General features: G+C 45.6%; 1 protein-coding gene across 1 annotated transcript in view; it reads right to left on the minus strand.

The window, feature by feature from the left end:
• LOC134575022 (uncharacterized) overlaps window positions 1-27247 on the minus strand; it is a 61714-nt gene that overhangs the window by 32198 nt on the left and 2269 nt on the right. The window contains exons 2-5 of the mRNA XM_063434153.1: window positions 22945-23033; window positions 18819-18980; window positions 583-688; window positions 305-355 (exon numbers count right to left, since the gene is read on the minus strand). Coding sequence (XP_063290223.1) covers window positions 305-355; window positions 583-688; window positions 18819-18980; window positions 22945-23002 — 377 coding nt within the window. The 5' untranslated portion in view covers window positions 23003-23033. The remainder of the gene's footprint in view (window positions 1-304; window positions 356-582; window positions 689-18818; window positions 18981-22944; window positions 23034-27247) is intronic.

Below are 27247 nucleotides of genomic sequence, written 5' to 3' on the forward strand. Positions count from 1 at the left end.
GTTGGGTTGATTGGAGTAGGCTGCTGCTGTTGCTGTCTCTGTGCACTCGGAGGAAGTGAAGGGAACTGTAATGACTTCCTTCCCGAGCAGAGGCCGCGCAGGGGAATGGGATCGCTGAGCAGAGCTGTCTTTACTTGGTGTCATTCCCTTCACTTCCTGCCGGTACACCGATGTTCTATAGAATTCCCCCAGAGCTGCACGACGATTGAGACGGGAGCTGATCAATGCTACCGGGATTTGTCGAGCCTTGACTTAAACATTAGCCCTGGACTTATTGCTATATTCTGGTATTCATTCTACTTACATTGATTTTACTTCAAGAAGTTCAGACATAACTTTATCCACTTCCTCGTTTCTGAAAACACAAATAAAACGGCTTTAATGTGCAAAATGTGTGTGTTTGCTCTCCTTTGGGGCATTTGCTTGGTTTTCCTGATTCGAAAGCTTTTTTAATATCCTGCTCAGGATATGAAGGGTACAACAAGAAATTCCCTCCCCCAGTTACTAAAAGATGGCACATTCAATTTCCTGTATATCAATCATAATTTGTAAATCTGACTACGATGCCATACATGTACTTACCGCTCAGTCTGCATCCGTCTTTGGAGAGTAAAATAGGGCACTTGTGTTAATGCTTCACAGCGAGTCCAAGCCTGGCCCTGTATGAAAGGGGGACTGTAAACAGCATCTGTGCAAAGGAAGCAAATGGTTATACAGACTGCACACACAGACACAACCATGCACTGACACATGGATCCACACACAAATACACACAGACACAACTGTGATGTAATTCCAGTAAAATACAAGTTTAGCAGGCTAAGATTGCCACAAGGCATATGTATGTATATGTGTTTGTAGTATCAGTTAGTTAATAACACGTAGCTAAGATACTGTCATCACTGTACTGACCAGGTGCAGGAATGTAAGAACTGGAATTACGCGTCCCTCTCCTTTGTATCAGATGAGCCACGTGGTTAGACCGGATGGATGAGTTTAGACTCTATTTATTAAATAGGTTAAGGGTATGTGTGGGTGTAGTTAATTGTGGGAGGAGCTACAGTGCTATATAAGGAATGTACTCTATGTATTCAGTACTCAGACTTTGCTGTATTTTGGTGACGCTAGTCCCTCTGAGTCCCGATCGGTGATCCAATAAAGAATCTCTTCCTTCCTGAAGAAACCTGTGTCCATCTCTCTGTGCTTGGCTTCCGTCAGTTTCTCCGGTATCATTTGGTGCATTGGCCGGGAAGCTCATCGTTCAACGGTAGCTGAGAGGCAGAGGCGTGAGACGGTCTATCTTTGCCCACGTTCTCTACGGCTGCACCCCTGAACTTCTGCGTGGACCTCCCTTCGTCTCGGCGCCACTGGTCTGTTGTCCAGGAGATCATCGGCCTCTACGTGAGAAGTGCTGGGGTGTCCCCGTCGATGAGTGTGAACTCAGGTTCAGGAACGAGGAGGTAAGATAACTGCTGTTTTAGACGGCAGGACCCGCTAGGGGTATACCGATTGTGCGGTAGGCCCAAAGGGGTTTTTGAATCTGTATCTGCCCCCTCTGTCGGAGGGAAGGAGCGAAGGCGCACCGCTCGATCGAACGCTCTTTAGTCAGACCGTTTGATTTGGTTAGTCAGGCGGGGTCCAGGTGTAAGATAGCCCTAGCCGGACACCGGTGTCTTGTCTAGACTAGCGTTCTAGGGTGTATATTACGTTCGCTAGGTCGGAGGGACCGGGAGACTAAGCGGCGCCTGTGTAAATTCGGTTCGCTAGTTCTCATCCTATCTGGGCTAAGTGGGAAGGCGTGTAAATTTGGAACCCACTAGACTTTTGATAGTACGACTAAGAGGCGCCTGTGTAAATTCGGTTCTCTAGCTCGTTGTATAGTGCGACTAAGAGGCGCCTGTGTAAATTCGGTTCTCTAGCTCGCTATATATGTGGTGATTGGGCAGTGTGGCTAACCAAAACGGGTGTATATAGTTTTAGGTAGTCCATTCAAGGTACTGGCCAATAGTTTAGTTGGGAATTGTAAATGTGTTAAACGATTGTTTTAGTAAAGTGTATATCTTGTTAGATAGCGCGAGCTCAGCCGTCTAGCGAGAGTGTTGATAGTGTGTTGCTGTATTATAGTGCACGGTACCATAACCCTGTATATTTACTGACATTGTATAATAAGTACTAATCATTGTCGTCCATTGCATGTTTAACACCATAACCACTAATAATTGTATTGTGACCTTAACTTGTGCTTTGACCTATGCTAACCGTACTGTAACCGCTATTTGTAAAAGACGATGTTACTGGGGTGTGTTATAGACGGGTAATTCGTATATAGAGAATTATAGCGTGGGTGACTGTGTAGTTACGCCAAAGGGCATAATATTGATTATATAGTGACTGGTGTAGCAGCTGTGTGTGTACGGGAATTCCCTGAGTGTTTATTGTTATTGTGTACGTTTCACTTGGTAACCGTACCACGTGGTGCTGTTGCCAGAGGAAACGGGTGTGACTGTTGAATAGTACGCGTGTATAGTAATCGTTGTCGACGACGTTCCACTGTTAAATATGGGTGCGTCGCAGTCAACGATTCCGGATCCCTTAGGATGTATGGTTAAGAATTTTAAAAAGGGATTCAAAGTTTGTGATTTTGGGGTAAAGATGTCTCCTGTACGTTTGGTCACTTTGTGTACTAGGGAGTGGCCTACTTTGGTTGCGGCATGGCCGCCACGTGGCAGTTTGGATCCAACTCTGGTACAGCGCTTACACGTGGCTGTATCGGGTAGGCCTGAACTTTACGGCCAGTTTCCTTATATTGACTGTTGGAGACAGGCCGTAAATGACTCGCCAAAATGGCTCCAGACATGCCACGAGGAGCAGTGTCGCCTCATGGTAGCTAGGACTTGCTCGTCCACTAGGACTGGTGTTAGGCCCATTTTGGACACGCCCCCTGAGTCCGAGATCCCTTTGCCGCCCCCTTACTTTCCGGTAAGAGGAAGTGACGCAAATACAGGAAGTCCTGTAACCCTTCCCTCATTACCCTCATCCACTTCCGCTTCCTCCTCCAGTGCAGGATCCACCCCCCCTCGTACTAAATCCCCCCTTCCGGAACCAGATAGACCAACCTCCATTAGAAACGAATATCCTGATTTGGCGCCACTTCAGACTTCCGGTCAAGCTTCATCTAGCTCGGCCCGAAGTGTTCTATTTACGACCTTTTCCCAAAACCGACCTCCCACATCCCCATACCCTATCTCTCCCCGACCGGAACCCATGACTGACGCCTCTCTACGTAGCCCCATCCAAACCCGACAGTTGACTGGTGCCCAACAATTAAAGCACTATCAGATGCCTCTTAGTCTGAATCCCGGGTCAGCTTATATCGATGCCGCAGGTCAAATGGCACACGCTGACCCAGTCTTCGTATATGTCCCATTTACCACAACCGATCTTTTAAACTGGAAGACCCATAATTCCTCGTATACTGAGAAACCACAAGCTATGACTGATCTGTTCACCTCAATAGTACAGACGCATAATCCGACATGGGCTGATTGCCAGCAGTTACTAATGACTTTATTTAACAATGAGGAAAGGACAAGAATAAATCAAGCAGCCATTAAAGCATTAGAGGATAGAGCCCGTGCTTTGAACCAAGCCAATCCAGCAGCATGGGCCGCGACACACTATCCCAACACCGATCCCGATTGGAACGTAAATGGTGCTGATATGGTTCAACTCAGAGCCTATAGAGACGCTATAATTGCTGGCATGAAAGCCGGAGGAAAGAAAGCCATTAACATGTCGAAGACAGTTGAGGTGATCCAGAAAAGCGATGAAGCGCCCAGTGTCTTTTATGACCGATTATTGGAGGCATACCGCTTGTATACCCCCTTTAATCCGGAAGACGCAGACAATTCCCGAATGGTTAACTCCGCCTTTGTCAGCCAAGCATACGGAGATATTAAGCGCAAGCTACAAAAGTTAGAAGGGTTTGCAGGTATGTCAATCTCCCAACTAATGGAGGTAGCTAATAAGGTCTATATGAATAGGGAAACAGAAAGCAAGAAAGAGGAGGAGCGCAAGATGCGTAAAAAGGCTGATATGCTAGCGGTAGCGATCGCAGGCGTAGATAAACGGGGCCCAGATAGAGGCAATAATAGATGGAGTAGGGAGCCTTTGAGTAGGGATCAGTGTGCGTATTGCAAGGAAGAAGGGCATTGGAGGAACGAATGTCCGCAAAGAGAGCAGTACGAGAGAGACCAACTGTCAGGGTACCTGAGGCCTCTACCTCTAAGGGAGGTAGAGACTTGGTGGTGTATCCGTCCAGGCGAGCTGTTTCCTCCGTTCCTCGCGGTTCATCCAGTCACTTAAACACCGGCCGCGAGGAATCCACGTCCTTTTCTAGCAGGACGCTCAATACGTGACGTCATGACGCTAGCACGAGCAATCTGTCACTCAAGTGTCCGATATCCAATCGGTACTTGTCAGAGGCGTGATTTCCATCCAGAGCCAGGGTATTTAAGCTTACTCCTTACTTCAGCTCATTGCCCTGTCGTGGTTCTAGCTTGTCTAGTCACTCAGTGCTCTGGTATTCTAGTTTGCTCTTTTGGTTTTGACTCGGCTCGTTGTACTACCCTGTTTCTCTGTTATCCCTTGACCCGGCTTGTCTCTCGCTTATCTGTCTTCTCGTTCCCTCGACCTCGGCTTGCCTCTGACTATTCTTTACTCTCGGTACGTTAGTCCGGCCATTCTAAGGCCCGGTATACGTACCTTTCCACTCTTTGTACTCTGCGTGTTGGATCCCTGTCCCGATCCTGACATTACGACAGGGCCAATGGATCCTGCAGGTACAAACAGTCAGCTTGGTTCTTCGGATCCCAGGTTTGACGCCATGGAACATAGGATGGATCAGATGGCTTTGGCACTACAGGCACTTTTGTCTCGTGCTAGTAATCCACCTGAGGAGACACGTACTCCTTCTATCTCTCCTGCAGTCTCAGGTCTAGAGGTAGCCACTGTAGGTGCTTCTTCCCGTATTACCCCACCAGTACGTTATGGCGGGTCACCGGAGAAGTGTCGTGGCTTTCTAAACCAGATTAGCATCCATTTCGAACTACAACCCCGCTCTTATCCTACAGATAGAGCAAAGGTTGGATTTATTATTACTCTGCTCATTGAAAAAGCTTTAAGATGGGCCAATCCTTTATGGGAGAATGATAATCCACTCGTCTATAATTATAATGCCTTTGTAGCTGCGTTTAGAAGAACTTTTGACCCTCCTGGCAGAAAGGTCAATGCAGCTAGATTAATGTTGCGCCTTAAACAGGACAATCGAACACTTGTGGATTATGCACTAGAGTTCAGATCCTTGGCGGCAGAAGTTAAGTGGAACGAACAGGCTTATATAGATGTGTTTCTGAATGGGTTATCAGATGTAATTCTTGACGAGGTCGCTACTAGAGAACTCCCTGAAAATTTGGAGGATTTAATTTCTTTTATATCTCGTATTGATGAACGCTTAAGAGAGAGGCAGAACACTCGAGATAGGACCCGTAGACCCTCCTTTAAACTAGCGCCTACCTTTCAAATCTCTGAGTTCGAAGACTTACGTATTCCTGAACCTATGCAGATAGGCAGTACTCATCTCACTGAAAGGGAGAGACAGTACAGGAGAAGGGAGGGTTTATGTATGTATTGTGGAGTCAGGGGTCATTTACGCCTAAATTGTCCCAATCGTTCGGGAAACGCTCGCACCTAAGTTCCTCTAGAGGACAGGTCTTGGGTGTTTCTACTTTGTCCTCTATTCACAACTACAAGGAGCTCAGGCTTGTGTTACCCGTTTCTTTAAAGTGGGAGAAGGGAGTAGTTAAGACTATGGCACTAATCGATTCTGGAGCTGCTGAGAGCTTTATAGATCAGGGTTTTGCTGCCAAGCATGCTATTCCATCCCAGTTAAAAGAGACACCTCTGGCTGTTGAGGCCATCGATGGTAGACCGTTACTTGAGCCTGTTATTTTTCATGAGACCATACCGATTAACTTGACTGTTGGCATCCTGCATAAAGAGGATATATCCTTGATGCTCATTTCTTCTCCGTCTATTCCCATAGTTCTGGGGTACTCCTGGCTGAGGAGACACAACCCTATTATTAATTGGGAATCAGGGGAGATAGTTTCGTGGGGAGAGAATTGTCAAGAAAAATGCTTGCGGAAGGTCTTACCTCTTGGATTAACTAATACATCGAATACCTCTGACAATCCTACAGAGACACAAATTCCGCCTCAGTATTTAGATTTAAAGGCAGTATTTGACAAAAAGAAAGCCGATACCTTACCCCCACACAGGTCCTTTGATTGCAAAATTAACCTACTCCCTGGTACCATGCCTCCCAGAGGTCATGTATACCCATTATCTATAAAGGAGAACTCAGTCCTAGAGGAATATATTCACGAGAATTTAGACAAGGGATTCATCAGGAGGTCCTCCTCCCCTGCCGGGGCTGGATTTTTTTTTGTTAAAAAGAAAGATGGTTCTTTGAGACCTTGTATTGATTATCGAGGCTTGAATAAGATAACCATTAAAAATGCCTACCCGATTCCCTTGATCACCGAACTCTTCGATCGTTTGAAGGGCTCTACAATTTTCACCAAGTTAGACCTCAGAGGGGCATATAACTTGGTGAGAATCCAGCAGGGACATGAGTGGATGACGGCATTCAATACTCGATATGGCCACTATGAATATACTGTCATGCCTTTTGGGTTATGCAATGCGCCAGCAGTATTCCAAGATCTGATTAATGAGGTTCTTAGGGAATTTCAGCAAGAGTGCGTCATTGTATACCTAGATGATAGACTCATTCATTCTAGTGACATTGAGATTCATCACAAACAAGTCAGGAGGGTTTTGCACAAGCTTCTCCAGCATGGCTTGTACTGCAAGTTGGAGAAATGTAGCTTTGATCAAACCCAGGTAACCTTTCTCGGCTATGTGATCTCTGGGGAGGGATTTAAGATGGATCCGGATAAGCTCCAATCCATTCTAGAGTGGCCTTTACCCACAGGTCTTAAAGCCATACAGAGATTTATTGGTTTTTCCAATTATTATAGGCGCTTTATTAAGGGCTATTCTTCCATTATTGCACCTATCACTAACATGACCAAACAGGGGGCTGACACTAAGAATTGGACTACTGAAGCTCTCCTTGCGTTCAAGACTCTCAAGGAGCTTTTCGCTTCCGCTCCAATTTTAGTTCACCCTGACACTTCTCTGCCATTTTTGCTCGAGGTAGACGCATCAGAGACTGGTTTAGGTGCTGTTCTATCTCAAAGGTTGGGTGTTGATAAACCATTACATCCATGTGGATTTTTCTCTAAAAAATTGACCGGTACTGAAAGCAGGTATGACATTGGTGACAGAGAATTACTAGCGGTTATCAAGGCTTTGAAAGAATGGAGACATTTATTGGAAGGTACATTACATCCTGTTACCATCCTGACAGACCACAAAAACTTGTCCTATATCGGAGAGGCCAAGCGTCTGTCCTCCAGGCAGGCTCGTTGGTCGTTGTTTCTTACCCATTTCAATTACGTTCTGACTTACAGACCTGGGTCAAAGAATTCTAAAGCCGATGCGCTATCTCGCCAATATGAACCCTCTGCTTCAGTTGAACCACTTTTGTCTTCCATTGTACCCAAATGCAATATTATTGCTAATACCAGTCTCAAAATTCATTCCCCGCTACTTGACCAGATCTTGAAGTCACAACATCTAGCTCCCGGAAACACTCCTGAGGGAAGAAACTTTGTTCCTCCTGAACTTCAACTGGAGCTCTTACAATGTTTTCATGAGAGTAAAATAGCTGGTCATCCTGGTATTCGCAAGACGTACTCTCTGATATCCAAGGATTTCTGGTGGCCTTCACTTCGTAAGGATATTGAGGAGTTCGTCGCAGCTTGTGAGACTTGTGCCAAGACTAAACTATCTCATGCATCCCCATGTGGCCTGTTACACCCCTTGGACATTCCTGAGAAACCTTGGTCCTGTTTGTCCATTGACTTTATCGTTGATTTGCCTGCTTCCAAAAGACAGACTGTTATTCTCACGGTGGTGGATAGATTTACCAAGATGGCCCATTTCGTGCCATTACCTAAACTTCCGACTTCTCCTGAATTGGCGGAGATTTTTGCGAGAGAAGTTTTTCGCCTACATGGGATTCCTTCAGAGATTGTTTCTGATAGAGGTTCTCAATTTGTCTCACGTTTCTGGAGATCCTTTTGTTCTCAAATGGGCATCAAATTGAACTTTTCCTCTGCCTATCACCCTCAGTCTAACGGAGCTGCTGAACGTACTAATCAAAAGATCGAACAGTATCTGCGTTGCTTTGTTTCCGAACACCAGGACGATTGGGTCGGTCTGATTCCTTGGGCGGAGTTCGCACACAATAACCTTGTTTGCGATTCAACTCGCTCTAGCCCTTTCTTCATGAACTATGGCTTTCATCCTTCGATTTTTCCTTCGGTTTCCTCTTCTCAGGGGATACCGTCGGTTGATGATCATGTCGCCAACCTGAAGAAATTATGGGATCAGACTCGACAAATTCTATTACATAGTTCCTCGCTGTTCAAGAAACACGCTGACAAACATAGAAGAGCGGCTCCTGTTTTTGTTCCTGGGGATAGGGTATGGTTGAGTACTAAGAATATTCGCCTAAAAGTTCCGTCCATGAAATTTGCTCCTCGTTACATAGGCCCTTACAGGGTTCTCACTCGTATCAATCCGGTTGCGTATCGCCTTGCTCTGCCACCTGCCTTACGCATTCCTAACTCTTTTCATGTCTCCTTGTTGAAACCCCTCATTTGCAACAAATTCTCCTCTAAGGTCTCCTCGCCTCGTCCTGTTCAGGTGGAGGGTCGGGAGGAGTACGAGGTCAGCTCCATCATTGACTCCAGAATTTCAAGGGGAAAATTGCAATATCTGGTCAACTGGAGGGGATATGGTCCTGAGGAGAGGAGTTGGGTACCTCAGGAGGACGTCCATGCTTCTCGCCTTCGCAGAGCATTTCACCTTCGCTTCCCATCTCGCCCCGGTTCATTCCGCCCGGTGGGCGTATCTGAGAGGGGGGGTACTGTCAGGGTACCTGAGGCCTCTACCTCTAAGGGAGGTAGAGACTTGGTGGTGTATCCGTCCAGGCGAGCTGTTTCCTCCGTTCCTCGCGGTTCATCCAGTCACTTAAACACCGGCCGCGAGGAATCCACGTCCTTTTCTAGCAGGACGCTCAATACGTGACGTCATGACGCTAGCACGAGCAATCTGTCACTCAAGTGTCCGATATCCAATCGGTACTTGTCAGAGGCGTGATTTCCATCCAGAGCCAGGGTATTTAAGCTTACTCCTTACTTCAGCTCATTGCCCTGTCGTGGTTCTAGCTTGTCTAGTCACTCAGTGCTCTGGTATTCTAGTTTGCTCTTTTGGTTTTGACTCGGCTCGTTGTACTACCCTGTTTCTCTGTTATCCCTTGACCCGGCTTGTCTCTCGCTTATCTGTCTTCTCGTTCCCTCGACCTCGGCTTGCCTCTGACTATTCTTTACTCTCGGTACGTTAGTCCGGCCATTCTAAGGCCCGGTATACGTACCTTTCCACTCTTTGTACTCTGCGTGTTGGATCCCTGTCCCGATCCTGACACCAACCCAGGGCAGGCTACGGAAACTTTAGAGGCAGAGCGAGAGGTAGAGGAGGCCCCGGAGGGAGTAATGGGTATAGAGGGAGTAATGGGAACAGAGGAAGTGTTAGGGAAGATAGGTATATTCCAGCAGCGCAAAGGTCCCGCGATAGAGAAGGTAGGGACTTCGTAGGATTGGCTGACACGGTCATGGAGGACTATTGATACCGACCGGGCTCCATCCCCCTTGGTCGAGCGGAGCCTATGGTCGATGTATCAATAGGGGGAAAGAGGAGTGCGTTCATGATCGACACTGGTGCTGAACATTCAGTGGTGACTAATCTAGTTGCTCCTCCATCTGGAAGGACTATTACTGTGATAGGAGCAACTGGAAGAAGTGCTGAAAGACCGGTTCTTAAAAGTCGACTCTGTACATTGGGAGGCCACGTAGTAAAACACCAATTCCTTTATATGCCTGAATGTCCAGTCCAATTGCTGGGACGTGATATGCTATCCAAATTACAAGCGCAGATTACGTTCCTACCAGATGGAACAACATCTTTAAAGTTTAATGGACCTTCAGGTATTATGACTTTATCCGTACCAAAGGAAGAAGAGTGGCGACTTTATACAGTGTTGACTAGCCAAAACCCTAGGAGTGATGAGACATTGTTTAACATACCAGGAGTTTGGGCAGAGAACAACCCACCAGGACTGGCCCGCAATATTCCACCAATAAAAATTGAACTGAAACATGGGGTTTATCCAGTGAGCCTAAGACAATATCACATTCCGCAGAAGGCTAAGAAGAACATCCAATCCTATCTGGATAAGTTCATACGGTATGGTATCCTAAAATTCTGTACTTCCCCCTGGAACACCCCATTGCTGCCTGTTCAAAAGCCCGGTACAGATGAGTATCGACCTGTGCAGGACTTAAGAGCAGTCAATGATGCGGTTGTTAGTATACATCCAGTTGTACCCAATCCATATAACCTGCTTGCTTTAATTCCGGGCGGGGCTACTTACTTCACAGTCTTAGATCTCAAAGATGCCTTCTTTTGCCTCCGAATTGCCGCAGAAAGTCAATGTATTTTCGCTTTCCAGTGGGAGAACGCTGTAACGGGCTCAAAACGCCAAATGACTTGGACAAGACTGCCCCAAGGGTTTAAAAATTCACCTACCCTATTTGGTTCAGCCCTAAGTCAAGATCTATTGGATTTCGAGTCCATCCCAGGAGAGTGTGTATTGTTACAGTATGTAGATGACTTGTTGATAGCAGCAGTTACAAAAGAAATCTGTCAGCAAGCAACGCACGATCTACTACACATTCTCTGGAAGGCAGGATACAAGGTGTCTAGAAAGAAGGCTCAGTTGTGTTTGCCAACTGTCAAGTATCTAGGATTCCATATCTCTGAAGGTCAAAGAATTATGGGGCCAGAGAGAAAAGAAGCTGTCTGCCAAATACCAATACCCAAGAATAGAAGACAAGTGCGAGAATTCTTGGGGGCAGCAGGCTTCTGTAGGATATGGATTCCCAGCTATGCGATACTAGCAAAACCTCTGTACGCAGCTATCAAAGGTACAGAGCACGACCCCTTCTTATGGACCCAAGAACAGCAAACGGCATTTGAAGATGTGAAGAAGGCTTTGATGAGTGCCCCAGCATTAGGTCTACCTGATCACACACGACCATTCTACCTGTATGTACACGAGCAAAGAAGAATGGCTGTGGGAGTATTGACACAGTACTTGGGATCATGGCAAAGACCTGTTGCCTACATGTCTAAGCAACTGGATGCAGTGGCCAGCGGACTTCCACCTTGTCTAAGAGCCGTAGCTGCAGCCACCCTGCTAGTAGCTGAAGCCGATAAACTCACTCTGGGTCAAGAACTTTATGTACGAGTCCCACATGCAGTACAGACGTTGTTGGATTACAAAGGAAATCATTGGTTTAGTAACAGCCGTATGACCAAGTATCAAGCAATGTTGTGTGAAAACCCAAGAGTGCATTTAGAGACTGTAAACACCTTAAATCCAGCTACCCTTTTGCCACAACCTACTGAAAGTCAACATGATTGTTTGGAAGTAATGGATGAAGTATTCTCAAGTAGACCAGATCTTCGTGATTTTCCCATCCAGAACCCCGATGTTCAATATTACACCGACGGCAGTAGTTATGTGAAAGAAGGGATCCGCTATGCAGGATATGCAGTGACAACAATAGACAAGGTGATAGAAGCTCGGCCACTGGCGAAAGGAACATCAGCACAAAAGGCAGAATTAATAGCACTAACACGAGCGTTACAATTGGCTGAAGGTTTAAGAGTAAATATCTATACGGACTCTAAGTATGCGTTTTTAACCACTCATGCCCACGGAGCTTTGTATAAAGAAAGAGGACTACTGAATTCAGAAGGCAAAGAAATCAAGTACGCAGCCGAAATCCTACAACTATTGGAAGCAGTGTGGGAGCCGAAAGAAGTCGGTATCATACATTGTCGAGCGCATCTGAGAGGAGATGGTGATGTAACCAAAGGAAATCGGATGGCAGATAGTGCAGCTAAGCGTGCTGCTGAATCAGGAAGACAGGAGTATGTGGGGCATATAGCTGCTCTTATACCAACTCCACTGTCCCAATGGACTCCAGTTTATACAGCTCAAGAAGAGGAGTGGTTAAAGACTGAACCGGGAAAGTATTTGGAGAACAAGTGGTATCAGCTAGAAGATGGAAGAATAGTCATACCAGCATCACTAGCGGTAGAAATTGTCCAAAATTATCACAACGGGACACATTCTGGGAGAGACAGTACTGAAGAATCTCTCAGGAAACATTTCTACATACCAAGATTGTCCAACTTGACTCAGGCCATTGTACGCAGATGTGTAACGTGTGCTAAGAATAATGCAAGACAAGGACCAGTAAAGCCACCAGGAGTTCAGTTTATGGGGGGACTCCCCATGTCCGATCTACAAATAGACTTTACAGTGATGCCTAAGTCGGGTGGACATCGTTACCTGTTGGTAATTGTGTGCACCTATTCAGGCTGGGTAGAAGCATGTCCTACTCGTACAGAGAAAGCAGGAGAAGTTGTAAGATTCCTGCTACGAGAAATAATACCCCGATATGGACTACCCTGTTCTATAGGATCGGACAATGGTCCAGCTTTTGTTCATCAGTGCCTACAACAACTGACTCATATGCTTGGTATAAAGTGGAGGCTTCATACTGCATATAGACCCCAGAGTTCTGGTAAGGTAGAGAGAATGAATAGAACTATAAAGAACCAGTTGGCTAAAATGTGTCAGGAAACCCAACTTAAGTGGAACGTTCTCTTACCCATAGCTTTATTGCGAATCCGCAGTACCCCTACCAGAAGGATGGGCCTCTCTCCTTTTGAAATCATGTATGGGCGACCACCTCCCGTACTTGGTAACTTAAGGGGGGACTTGAGTCAGTTGGGAGAAGGAATTACTCGGCAGCAGGTTGTAGAGTTGGGTAAGACTATGGAGGAGGTACAGAAATGGGTACAAGATAGATTACCGGTGAATATTTATCCCCCTGTTCATAGTTATCATCCAGGAGATCAAGTGTGGATTAAAGAGTGGAATAATGTACCGTTAGGGCCCAAGTGGAGAGGTCCTTATGTTGTTCTTTTGTCTACCCCTACAGCGATAAAAGTAGCAGAAGTGACTCCGTGGATACATCACTCCAGGGTTAAACCAGCAGCAGTCGATTCTTGGCAAGTTACAGCAGATCCAGAGAATCCCTGCAAGATCCGGTTGAAACGCACTACTCAGTCGGAGTAACGAGGAATTATTGTGGATTACAAATTTTATTGTTACAGGTGTGAGTGAGAAGGCCATAATAAAGCCTGTCCGCTTACCATCACATAGTGTATAAGCCAGGAAAGTCTCGAAGGGACACCTGTGAAGATGAGCAGAACTCCATTCCCTGCAGCCCTCACATCCTGGAAGCTGAGGCGCCATCGCACGGACGAAGACTGAGGATGACGGCGAAAGATGTGCTTTTGATAGTGTTTATTTATATGTGTTTTTATATTCAGGAAGGTAGAGGTACCGACACTCCTAGCTGTGAGGTATGCATTAAGACTACGAGAACAGGTAACCATATTTCCCAAACCCTAATTTGGCATTCACAATACGAATGTAAAGGAGATGTATCGAGATGTAGATACTTAAATATAGACTATAGTGTGTGCCATTTAAGAGTAGGAGAACCTAAGTGCTTCAGTCCGGAGTATCAGCCTCGTACAATTTGGTTGACTCTCAGGAATGGAGATCCTCAGGGGACCCTAATTAATAAAACGGTGTTAGAATCCGTACATTCTTCGGGTGTTCTGCTATTTGATGCATGTAAGGCGATATCAAGTGGTAGAAAACCGTGGAATGTATGTGGGGATCTTAGATGGGAGAGGACGTATGGGTCTAATGATAAATATATTTGTCCCAGTAGTAAAAATAAATATGTGAGTCCTAGATGCCCAAATAAAGACTATAACTTTTGTCCATATTGGTCTTGTGTGGGGTGGGCGACTTGGGGACAGACAGTAGATAAAGACATGATAGTGACTAAGTTGCCGACTAGCCCTTATTGTAAGTCTATGGAATGCAACCCAGTCCATATACTCATTAATAACCCCGACAAGTTCTTAGATAAGTATGGAAATTTATTTGGGTTTCAAATATACGGGACGGGTTTAGATCCTGGGACATTATTGTTTATAGGAATAGAGACTGATACGGTATCCTCCCAGACTCATCAAGTATACCATTCCTTTTACGAAGAGATGAGTATAGATAATAAGATCCCCCATAATGCTAAAAACCTGTTCATCGATTTAGCTGAAAGTATTGCCGGTAGTCTTAATGTTACCAACTGCTATGTGTGTGGAGGTACTAACATGGGAGACCAATGGCCTTGGGAAGCAAAGGAGGTAATGTCCGGTTCTGAGGCAGTTGACCAATTAATATCTACACAAGCCGATTATCATATGAGTGTTAGAGGTAAATCTGAGTGGAGATTAAAGACCTCCATCATAGGTTATGTTTGCATAGCAAGGAAAGGAATAATGTATAATACTTCTGTAGGAGAATTAACTTGTCTAGGGCAAAAAGCTTATGATGATGATACAAAGAATACAACTTGGTGGTCGGCTTCAAATGTCTCAGAACCATCTAACCCGTTTGCTAGATATGCCAATTTAAAGGATGTGTGGTTTGATCTATCCATCACATCTACCTGGAGAGCCCCAGCAAATTTGTACTGGATCTGTGGTAAGAAAGCCTATTCGGAGTTGCCACAGGACTGGGAAGGGGCATGTGTGTTGGGTATGCTCAAACCATCCTTCTTCTTGTTACCGATTGAAACAGGTGAGACTTTAGGTGTTAAAGTGTATGATGTGAATCATAGGAAGAAAAGGGGACCCATAGAGATAGGCGCCTGGGAAGATGATGAATGGCCTCCCCAGCGTATTATAGATTACTATGGGCCAGCCACGTGGGCTGAGGATGGTACCTTTGGTTATAGAACCCCTATTTATATGCTCAACCGTATTATAAGATTACAGGCGGTGGTTGAGATTATCACAAATGAGACATCACAAGCGCTCAATCTTCTAGCGAAGCATAACACCAGGATGAGGACAGCAGTCTACCAAAATAGATTAGCCTTGGATTACCTTTTGGCAGTAGAGGGAGGTGTATGTGGGAAGTTTAACCTAAGTAATTGCTGTCTTCAAATAGATGACGAAGGGCAAGCAATAGCTGAGCTTACTAGCCATATGGTTAAACTAGCGCATGTGCCTACTCAGGTATGGAAAGGGTACAATCCAAGTAGTTGGTTTGGTAGCTGGTATGAGTGGTTTGGAGGGCTTAAGGCAGTGGTAGGTGGAGTCCTACTGATTTTACTGTTGTGTCTACTCCTACCGTGTCTTATACCCTTAGTAGTTAGGTCTGTGCAAAGCCTGATAGGAAGTATAGCAGAGAGGAAGGCTGCTGCACAGATAATGGCGATATATAAGTATAAGGCTCTAGATCAAGGAGAACCAATGCAGGAAGATGAGTGTTAAAAGATTCACATCATAAGATAAGTCTGGTCTGGTTCATGGTAACCTGAGGTATATGCAAACCAAGGTTAAGTGATGCCTCAAGTAATTGTGAAATATCAGAGGCATCAAAGGGGGGAATGTGATGTAATTCCAGTAAAATACAAGTTTAGCAGGCTAAGATTGCCACAAGGCATATGTATGTATATGTGTTTGTAGTATCAGTTAGTTAATAACACGTAGCTAAGATACTGTCATCACTGTACTGACCAGGTGCAGGAATGTAAGAACTGGAATTACGCGTCCCTCTCCTTTGTATCAGATGAGCCACGTGGTTAGACCGGATGGATGAGTTTAGACTCTATTTATTAAATAGGTTAAGGGTATGTGTGGGTGTAGTTAATTGTGGGAGGAGCTACAGTGCTATATAAGGAATGTACTCTATGTATTCAGTACTCAGACTTTGCTGTATTTTGGTGACGCTAGTCCCTCTGAGTCCCGATCGGTGATCCAATAAAGAATCTCTTCCTTCCTGAAGAAACCTGTGTCCATCTCTCTGTGCTTGGCTTCCGTCAGTTTCTCCGGTATCACAACCATGCACTGACACATTGATCCACACACAAATACACACAGACACAACCATGCACTGACACATTGATCCACACACAAATACACACAGACACAAAACCATGCACTGACACATGGATCCACACACAAATACACACAGACACAACCATGCACTGACACATGGATCCACACACAAATACACACAGACACAACCATGCACTGACACATGGATCCACACACAAATACACACAGACACAACCATGCACTGACACATGGATCCACACACAAATACACACAGACACAACCATGCACTGACACATGGATCCACACACAAATACACACAGACACAACCATGCACTGACACATGGTTCCACACACAAATACACACAGACACAACCATGCACTGACACATGGGTCCACACACAAATACACACAGACACAACCATGCACTGACACATGGTTCCACACACAAATACACACAGACACAACCATGCACTGACACACGGATCCAGACACAAATACACACAGACACAACCATGCACTGACACATGGATCCACACACAAATACACACAGACACAACCATGCACTGACACATTGATCCACACAGACACAACCATGCACTGACACACACTCACAGAACTATGCAAAGACACATCCATTAACAGACAAAAATAAACACACCCATACACAGACACATTGAACACACACAAATACACTCATAACCACGCACCCACATTTATTTTTTTAAATTTTCACACATTTACATATTTTTGCTAAATTTTGTAATCTGGTTGTCCAGTCACTAGAAGGCAAACCTAAAAATATAAGAACTGGGGAGTGATTCTTGATTAGAGTGAGATCTCACCAATTTAGTACATCTCATCCAAGCTCGTGCACAGTGAGAGAGTGAGAGAGTGAGAGAGAGAGACAGACAGACACTACATGACAGACAGACAGACTCTTCCAATGCCTCCCTTGTGTAAATCATTTGACTGACTGGACTTACAGAGGACGTTTCGCTTCTCATGGTATCGTAAAATGTAGTATTTCTGAAAGGGTTATTCACAAAAGTGAGAATTCAAAGTGAACTTCAAACTTAAAGCAGATCTGTCAATTTCTAGTGTCTTGGCATATTTCACAACAAACTCAGAAATAGACAGATCCAGTGTGCAGGGGCTGTTTACTTACCTCTGCCTCTCCCTTGCAGCCACCATTTTCATGATGGAGGTCCTCTTCGGCTCCCGGTGCTGCAGCCAGGAGCCATGTCGGTGCTGTACTCTCGTGCATGCGCAAGAGAACAACAATGAGGTCCCGTGAGATTCATCAAGGACAAAGCCTGAATCCCACAGCCGTCATTAGTGACGGATGCTGGGGTTGGACAAAAGTTAACAGAGGAGCCTCTTTTTGTCAACCTCAGGCTTTACCATAAGATAAAGCAGTGCCTACTTTGTCTTATGGTATCTCTGGATTGCAATGGAATTTCAGTGAAGCTCCCACACAATCTTAATCAGTATTTCATAAAGGGTGACAGACCCGCTTTAAGGTCAAAATAGAAGAACTTGAAAAATGGAATTAAACTTGAAATTGACTTCGAATTTTCACTTTTGTAAATAAAATGTAAAGGTAGCTGTTCTGGTGAGGATGTTGATAAAACCAGGAGTGTTGGGGCTGTATGAGGGCTGGCGTATGAAGACGGGTGTGGAAATACCTGCTCTACGGATCAGATGAATGACTGTTACAGCGAATCTCTGACAGGACATGAATAAAGTCACTGGTAAGACCATACATTGAATACCTTTGGGCACCTGTTCTAAAGAAGGATATTATGGCACTAGAAAAAGTGCAGAGGCGGGCTACAAAATTAATAAAAGGAATGGAACATATCAGCTATGAAGAAAGGTTAACAAATTTAAACCTATTTAGTTTAGAAAAACGTCGCCTGAGAGGGGATATGATAACATTATACAAATATATTTGAGGCCAATACAAACCATTGTGTGGAAATCTATTCACAAACCGGACTTTACATAGGACACGGCGCCATGCGTTTAGACTAGAAGAAAGAAGATTTCGTCTAAGGCAAGGGAACGTTTTTTTTACTGTAAGAACAATCAGGATGTGGAATTCTCTGCCTGAAGAAGTGGTTTTATCAGAGTCCATACAGATGTTCAAACAGCTACTAGATGCATACTTGCAAAAACAGAATATTCAAGGATATAATCTTTCAATGTAGGGTAATAACTGCTTGATCCAAGGATAAATCTGACTGCCATTCTGGGGTCAAGAAGGATTTTTTTTCCTAGCTTGTTGCAAAATTGGAAGTGCTTCATACTGGGTTTTTTTTGCCTTCTTTTGGATCAACAGCAAAAAACATATGTGGGGAAGGCTGAACTTGATGGACGCAAGTCTCTTTTCAGCTATGTAACTATGTAAAGTCATGGCTTAGCATGTTGGTCGCTATACGGGTCAGGTAGTTCCGCGTTCACTATTAAAACGTGTGATCCTGCGCACTTACTGGTGCCCTTACCATGAATTTCGCCTCTGATGAGGCTCAGCACGCTGGAGAAAACTCCGAGCTGAGGTGTAACCTTGTCCAAGATCTCAAATACAAGCCGTATTCTTTCTTCTGTTGGATTCTGGAAGCTTACGGTTCCTTTGTTTTCTAATAAATGTATCAGATACTGGTTGGCTTGAAAGAAGGATAACAAACCTCATTTTAGCATTGTATTGTGATGGAGAGTCACTCACATACAGATTCTCTATCTCTGAGTAAACCATCAATAGACTGGGTATCTCATCGTCTCGGGCTACAACCTTCCCACCGAGGGCAGCTCACGAGGGCCCCACAAGCACAGCTAACATACAACAATCAAAGACTTTCCAGATACGATCCTTACTCAAAGGGGAACCATCACATTTAATATCACCTATAACTTGTGCTAACATTTTTTAATCACAGAATGCTCTATTTTAATTTAGATTTATACTAAATATTTAACAAACAACAATTCAGACCAGGCACAGCCAGGGCACACAATGCAAACGAAGAGACGTTGTTGCATTTCTCCTCCTTCCTGCATGCTCTCTCTATACTGACTGCCAGGTGTAAAGGGCGGAGCTTATAACAATGATTGACAGGGAGCTAAGATGGAGGTGGCTCTCTCTATACTGACTGCCAGGTGTAAAGGGTGGAGCTTATAACAATGATTGACAGGGAGCTAAGATGGAGACGGCTATCTCTATACTGACTGCCAGGTGTAAAGGGCGGAGCTTATAACAATGATTGACAGGGAGCTAAGATGGAGACGGCTATCTCTATACTGACTGCCAGGTGTAAAGGGCGGAGCTTATAACAATGACTGACAGGGAGCTAAGATGGAGGTGGCTCTCTCTATACTGACTGCCAGGTGTAAAGGGCGGAGCTTATAACAATGACTGACAGGGAGCTAAGATGGAGACGGCTATCTCTATACTGACTGCCAGGTGTAAAGGGCGGAGCTTATAACAATGATTGACAGGGAGCTAAGATGGAGACGGCTATCTCTATACTGACTGCCAGGTGTAAAGGGCGGAGCTTATAACAATGACTGACAGGGAGCTAAGATGGAGGTGGCTCTCTCTATACTGACTGCCAGGTGTAAAGGGCGGAGCTTATAACAATGACTGACAGGGAGCTAAGATGGAGGTGGCTCTCTCTATACTGACTGCCAGGTGTAAAGGGCGGCGCTTATAACAATGATTGACAGGGAGCTAAGATGGAGGCGGCTCTCTCTATACTGACTGCTAGGTGTAAAGGGCGGAGCTTATAACAATGACTGACAGGGAGCTAAGATGGAGGCGTCTCTCTCTATACTGACTGCCAGGTGTAAAGGGCGGAGCTTATAACAATGATTGACAGGGAACTAAGATGGAGGCGGTTCTCTCTATACTGACTGCCAGGTGTAATGGGCGGAGCTTATAACAATGATTGACAGGGAGCTAAGATGGAGGTGGCTCTCTCTATACTGACTGCCAGGTGTAAAGGGCGGAGCTTATAACAATGATTGGCAGGGAGCTAAGATGGAGGTGGCTCTCTCTATACTGACTGCCAGGTGTAAAGGGCGGAGCTTATAACAATGATTGACAGGGAGCTAAGATGGAGGAGGCTCTCTCTATACTGACTGCCAGGTGTAAAGGGCGGCGCTTATAACAATGACTGACAGGGAGCTAAGATGGAGGTGGCTCTCTCTATACTGACTGCCAGGTGTTATGGGCGGAGCTTATAGCAATGATTGACAGGGAGCTAAGATGGAGGTGGCTCTCTCTATACTGACTGCCAGGTGTAAAGGGCGGCGCTTATAACAATGACTGACAGGGAGCTAAGATGGAGGTGGCTCTCTCTATACTGACTGCCAGGTGTTATGGGCGGAGCTTATAGCAATGATTGACAGGGAGCTAAGATGGAGGTTGCTCTCTCTATACTGACTGCCAGGTGTAAAGGGCGGCGCTTATAACAATGACTGACAGGGAGCTAAGATGGAGGTGGCTCTCTCTATACTGACTGCCAGGTGTTATGGGCGGAGCTTATAGCAATGATTGACAGGGAGCTAAGATGGAGGTGGCTCTCTCTATACTGACTGCCAGGTGTAAAGGGCGGAGCTTATAACAATGACTGACAGGGAGCTAAGATGGAGGTGGCTCTCTCTATACTGACTGCCAGGTGTAAAGGGCAGATCTTATAACAATGATTGACAGGGAGCTAAGATGGAGGTAGCTCTCTCTATACTGACTGCCAGGTGTAAAGGGCAGAGCTTATAACAATGATTGACAGGGAGCAAAGATGGAGGCGTCTCTCTCTATACTGACTGCCAGGTGTAAAGGGCGGAGCTTATAACAATGATTGATAGGGAGCTAAGATGGAGGTGACTCTCTCTATACTGACTGCCAGGTGTAAAGGGCGGAGCTTATAACAATGATTGACAGGGAGCTAAGATGGAGGTGGCTCTCTCTATACTGACTGCCAGGTGTAAAGGGTGGAGCTTATAACAATGATTGACAGGGAGCTAAGATGGAGGTGGCTCTCTCTATACTGACTGCCAGGTGTAAAGGGCGGAGCTTATAACAATGACTGACAGAGAGCTAAGATGGAGGTGTCTCTCTCTATACTGACTGCTAGGTGTAAGGGGCGGGGCTTATAACAATGATTGACAGGGAGCTAAGATGGAGGTGGCTCTCTCTATACTGACTGCCAGGTGTAAAGGGCAGAGCTTATAACAATGACTGACAGGGAGCTAAGATGGAGGTGACTCTCTCCATACTGACTGCCAGGTGTAAAGGACGGAGCTTATTACAATGATTGACAGGGAGCTAAGATGGAGGCGGCTCTCTCTATACTGACTGCCAGGTGTAAAGGGCGGAGCTTATAACAATGACTGACAGGGAGCTAAGATGGAGGTGGCTCTCTCTATACTGACTGCCATGTGTAAAGGGCGGAGCTTATAACAATGATTGACAGGGAGCTAAGATGGAGGTGGCTCTCTCTATACTGACTGCCAGGTGTAAAGGGCGGAGCTTATATCAATGATTGACAGGGAGCTAAGATGGAGGTGGCTCTCTCTATACCGACTGCCAGGTGTAAAGGGCGGAGCTTATAACAATGATTGACAGGGAGCTAAGATGGAGGTGGCTCTCTCTATACCGACTGCCAGGTGTAAAGGGCGGAGCTTATATCAATGATTGACAGGGAGCTAAGATGGAGGTGGCTCTCTCTATACCGACTGCCAGGTGTAAAGGGCGGAGCTTATAACAATGACTGACAGGGAGCTAAGATGGAGGTGGCTCTCTCTATACCGACTGCCAGGTGTAAAGGGCGGAGCTTATACCAATGACTGACAGGGAGCTAAGATGGAGGTGGCTCTCTCTATACTGACTGCCAGGTGTAAAGGGCGGAGCTTATAACAATGATTGACAGGGAGCTAAGATGGAGGTGGCTCTCTCTATACTGACTGCCAGGTGTAAAGGGCGGAGCTTATAACAATGACTGACAGGGAGCTAAGATGGAGGTGGCTCTCTCTCTATTCTGACTGCCAGATGTAAAGGGCGGAGCTTATAACAATGATTGACAGGGAGCCAAGATGGAGGTGGCTCTCTCTATACTGACTGCCAGGTGTAAAGGGCGGAGCTTATAACAATGATTGACAGGGAGCTAAGATGGAGGTGGCTCTCGCTATACTGACTGCCAGGTGTAATGGGCGGAGCTTATAACAATGATTGACAGGGAGCTAAGATGGAGGTGGCTCTCTCTATACTGACTGCCAGGTGTAAAGGGCGGAGCTTATAACAATGATTGACAGGGAGCTAAGATGGAGGCGCCCATTTACAGGATAGAGAGCTGTATATTTCTACATTTAATTGTATTTTTAACAACTTACAAATACATGTTTATTAAATAAAAGGATAAATAAAACTGATATTAAAAAACCTGGCTTGTGACAGCTCCCTTTTCAGAAGACCTGCCCCAAACATACTGCTATATTGCAAAACAAAATAATATTTTTTTTGTGTATAGAAACGATATTCATATGGTTATTTTGTTTTTTTCATGTCAAAGTTTATGGCCCTTAAAACTCATTTCTTAAATTTAACAGGATAAGCATTACCTGACCCTGACCTACCTGGCGATTTTGCATCCACAACAGCCAGAGGGGTGGCAGACTTCTCCTCGGAGGTCATCGTGCAGCGACAAAGGATTTTGGGACGGCGTCTATAAGAGATTAAAGCACACACACTCACAGCTAGTGAAAAGACTGAAATATATTACAAAACATAACATTTAATCTGTGAACATTAGATAGAATTGGAAGAAAGGACAAAAAAAATAACTTTCCTATATCTATGTTTATATATCCACCCTGCACAAACTGAGATATATTAACTTCTGTGCCTGGGGTAGCAACACCTCCAGCACACATGATATAGGGCAGGGGTAGGCAACCTTTTAGCAGCATTGTGCCGATATAGGATTGTGATGTCCCGTAGCGTGCCGGTCCTATTTTTTTTTTAAAAATGAGGTGTGTATGCTGCCGTATCGTGCTTGTGTTATTTTTACTGTAATTGCTTTGTATCGTTGTATTTGTGCGTATATGCAGGGCCGTCTTTAATATTGACTGGACCCTGGGCAAAGCATTTTTTTGGGCCCCCCTGGACCCTGTCCCCCCTCCCCAGGCGTGCAATCACGTCCTCCACCTCAACGCAGGGTTGGACCTAAAGTAGAGAGGTGCAAGAATTTTTGGGGGTTGCACGGGTGATTAAAAGGTAGCTCCCCATCTGTCATGCAACTCCAGAAATGCATTGAGTGCTGGGGCTCTACCATTTACCCATGTTTCCAGGTCTTAGCACTAAGCGGTTTTTGTGTGTTCGAATGTAAACATGGAATATGTTTTTATGTGGTGTTGGCGTGACTGTAAGCATGTATTTGTGTAGTGTTGGTTTTTGAATTCAGGGGTGTATTTACATATAATTTTGGTGTGTAACACAGACGTGTTTGTACGTAGTGTTGAAATTTGAATGTCGGGGTGTATTTGTGTGTAGTGTTAGTGTGTGAATGCTGAGATGTATGCACATATACAGGCACACAGAGATATATACACACTGAAACATACACACAGACATACTGACATACTGACACACACACACAGATATACTGACACAGATTTACTGACACACACACACAGACATACTAACACACACACACACACACACAGACATGCTGACACACACACACAGATATACTGACACACAAACAAACTGACACACACAAAGATATACTGACACACAGATATACTGACACACACACAGACAGACATACTGACACAGACATGCTGACACACACATACTGACACACACAGATATACCGACACACACACATACTGACACACAGACATACTAACACACACACTGACAGACATACTGACACAGACATACACACACACAGATATACTGACACACACAAAAATTACACTTTTAAACCCACCCTCCAGTTTCCTACCTTTCCTGCTGGTGGCTGAAGGTGTTGGGAGTTGAGGTCTGGCTCTCTCGGCCAGCCCCCCTCCACTCTGCCTACTCTTCTTTCCCGCACGCTCCTCTCTTTGTGGGAGGAAGTGATGCACGGCCGTCACTTCCTCCCAGCCTGTTGCCAAAAAGCAAGGGGCCTGCTCGCGCTGTTAAAGCGCCTCAGTGCGCCACCGGGACCCTGCTGACAGAAGCCCACCGGGTGGCCCTTTGTGCACGGGCCACCCGGTGGGCCTCCTTAGTGTGCGGATTACCGGCCGGGGGTTAGAAATAGTTGAGGCCAGCGGGGCTCACGGTGCAGCTGCCCAGTTTGCCCCGTGTTAAAGAAGGCCCTGCGTATATTAGCTATTATATTGTATATGTTCATGAGTAGTTTATGGTATTGTGTATGATACATATGAATGTGAGTTGTGTATGGGGGCTGCTTGTGGAATTGTGTGAATGGATATGTCACATTGTGTGTTTGGTAGTGTGTGTGGGGGCTGTTTGAGGTACTGCATGTGGGGTTGTGTGCATGTATGTGGATTGTTAGTGGTGTTGCGTTTGTGCGGATTATGTATATGTTTGTGTGTGGGCTGTCCGTACTATTTGTATGAGGGATTACACAGGAATGCAAGATTCTGCATTCCTGTGTATATCTAGCAGTGTGGGTGGCTTCCCTGGGTTCCAGTGGGGGGCCAGGCTGGCCAGGGACAGGTCAAGGACAGGAGCTGCAACAGCAACTGCGAGCTGCTCTACTACAGTGTGGCTTCCTATTCACAAGTGCTGGGAGGAAGTGATCTGAGATCACTTCCTCTATGTGCTGCAATGCATAAATTGAGGATTGTCCTTCACCACCTTTTCGGATTAGCAGATATCTGAAGTTTTACTGGGACTCCTGATAGGCCTATTTGTCTCTAGCAGCCTTGAGTGCCGTGCAAAGACACCTCGAGTGCCGTGCATGGCACTAGTGCCGTAGGTTGCCTACCTCTGAAGTAGGGAGTCCTGTTCTGCGATGACTATTGTGAATTCTGTGCATATTTTACATCTGTCATCTGATCTGTGTACATAAGCGCTCCGTCAAAAGACATTTTTAGCTTCTTACTTGCAGGCTCAGCGTCTCCCCACCTCCCTTTAGCACTGACCTTTTGTTATTTTATTTTAATACCCTCCCACCCCTCGCCAGTTTCAGTGCAAATTATGGATAGGAAAAGGGGGGTTGTGAATGCTGCCCAAAAGGGCATTTTACATGATAACCTATTTGGGGCACAGGGGGTGATAACTGATATGGGGCACAGGGGATTATAACTGATATGGGGCACAGTGGGTGATAACAGATATGGGACACAGGGGGCGATAACTGATATGGGGCACAGGGGGTGATAACAGATATGGGACACAGGGGGCGATAACTGATATGGGGCACACGGATTATAACTGATATGGGGCACAGGGGGTGATAACTGATATGGGGTACAGGGGGTGATACCTGATATGGGGCACAGGGGGTGATACCTGATATGGGGCACAGGGGATTCTAACTGATATGGGGCACAAGGGGGTGATAACAGATATGGGGCACAAGGGGGTGATAACTGATATGGGACACAGAGGGCGATAACTGATATGGGACACAGGGGATTATAACTGATATGGGGCACAGGGGGTGATACCTGATATGGGGCACAGGGGGTGATACCTGATATGGGGCACAGGGGGTGATACCTGACATGGGGCACAGGGGATTATAACAGATATGGGGCACAGGGGGTGATAACAGATATGGGGCACAGGGGACTATAACTGATATGGGGCACAGGGAGTGATACCTGATATGGGGCACAGGTGATTATAACTGATATGGGGCACAGGGGATTATAACGTATATGGGGCACAGGGGATTATAACTGATATGGGGCACAGGGGATTATAACTGATATGGGGCACAGGGGGTGATAACTGATATGGGGCACAGAGGATTATAACTGATATGGGGGCACAGGGGATTATAACTGATATGGGGCACAGGGGGTGATAACTGATATGGGGCACAGGGGATTATAACGTATATGGGGCACAGGGGATTATAACTGATATGGGGCACAGGGGATTATAACTGATATGGGGCACAGGGGGTGATAACTGATATGGGGCACAGGGGATTATAACTGATATGGGGCACAGGGGATTATAACTGATATGGGGCACAGAGGATTATAACTGATATGGGGGCACAGGGGATTATAACTGATATGGGGCACAGGGGATTATAACTGATATGGGGCACAGGGGATTATAACTTATATGGGGCACAGGGGATTATAACTGAAATGGGGCACAGGGGTGATAACTGATATGGGGCACATGGGATTATAACTGATATGGGGCACAGGGGATTATAACTGAAATGGGGCACAGGGGTGATAACTGATATGGGGCACAGGGGATTATAACTTATATGGGGCACAGGGGATTATAACTGATATGGGGCACAGGGGGTGATAACTGATATGGGGCACAGGGGGTGATAACTGATATGGGGCACATGGGATTATAACTGATATGGGGCACAGGGGATTATAACTGAAATGGGGCACAGGGGTGATAACTGATATGGGGCACAGGGGATTATAACTTATATGGGGCACAGGGGATTATAACTGAAATGGGGCACAGGGGTGATAACTGATATGGGGCACAGGGGATTATAACTTATATGGGGCACAGGGGATTATAACTGATATGGGGCACAGGGGGTGATAACTGATATGGGGCACAGGGGATTATAACGTATATGGGGCACAGGGGATTATAACTGATATGGGGCACAGGGGATTATAACTGATATGGGGCACAGGGGGTGATAACTGATATGGGGCACAGGGGATTATAACTGATATGGGGCACAGGGGATTATAACTGATATGG

This window comes from Pelobates fuscus, chromosome 10, assembly GCF_036172605.1.
Source record: "Pelobates fuscus isolate aPelFus1 chromosome 10, aPelFus1.pri, whole genome shotgun sequence".
NCBI lineage: Eukaryota > Metazoa > Chordata > Amphibia > Anura > Pelobatidae > Pelobates > Pelobates fuscus.